At 67.9% G+C, this 645-nt stretch overlaps 1 protein-coding gene across 1 annotated transcript in view; it reads right to left on the reverse strand.

Moving 5' to 3' along the window:
* The window catches only part of H696_05940 (hypothetical protein), a gene marked incomplete at its 5' end in the record, with an annotated part of 4261 nt that extends 3936 nt beyond the window's left edge, over positions 1-325 (reverse strand). The window contains one exon of the mRNA XM_009499716.1: positions 35-325. Within this exon, the coding sequence (XP_009497991.1) occupies positions 35-325 (291 nt within the window). The remainder of the gene's footprint in view (positions 1-34) is intronic.
* Between the last annotated feature and the right edge of the window lie 320 nt (positions 326-645).

Here is a 645-nt window from a genome sequence, read left to right on the forward strand (position 1 = left end):
CGGGGCGCTGCCAGGGCGGGAGGGGGGGACATACGTCGGAAATGGAGGCCGAGCCGCCGGCGCCGGAGCTGGCCACCAGCATGAGAGTGGTGTCCAGGGCGCTGGAGTGCGAGGACCCGGCCTGGAGGATGAGGTGCTCCATCTCCTCGTAGAACTTGGTGGCCAGTCGGGTGCTGGCCAGGTGCAGGTCGTTCTCGGCCGACTGGCGCTGGGCCTGGGTCAGCCCGGTCCACGGCTTGACCAGGCTGCTGGCCGAGAAGTCCGGGCCGGTGGTCAGCTCGAGCAGGGGCTTCGGCGTGTCGTTGACAAAGAGCGCCTGGAACATGGTGATCAGCGACAGCAGCCGGGGGAGGACGGTTGCCGAGAGCCGGGTGGCGCGGTCGAACGCCTCTGCATGCCGCGGCCGAGGGGGCGGGGCGCGGGCAAGGAGGGAGGGAGGGAGGAATTAGCGAGGAGAGGAGGGAGGAGCAAGGGGGGGGGGGGGGGAGGGGGGGGGGGAGGAGGCGAGACAAAAGGGAAAACAAAACAACAGGGTTAGCATGCGGCGATTGGCGAAAAGGGGCGGAGCCCTGGGCCCACCGCCCTCCGGCCGCGACACCCACACACACACACGCACAACACAGACAAATACACAAAATAATATCC

Source organism: Fonticula alba (assembly GCF_000388065.1).
Source record: "Fonticula alba strain ATCC 38817 unplaced genomic scaffold supercont2.15, whole genome shotgun sequence".
Lineage (NCBI taxonomy): Eukaryota > Rotosphaerida > Fonticulaceae > Fonticula > Fonticula alba.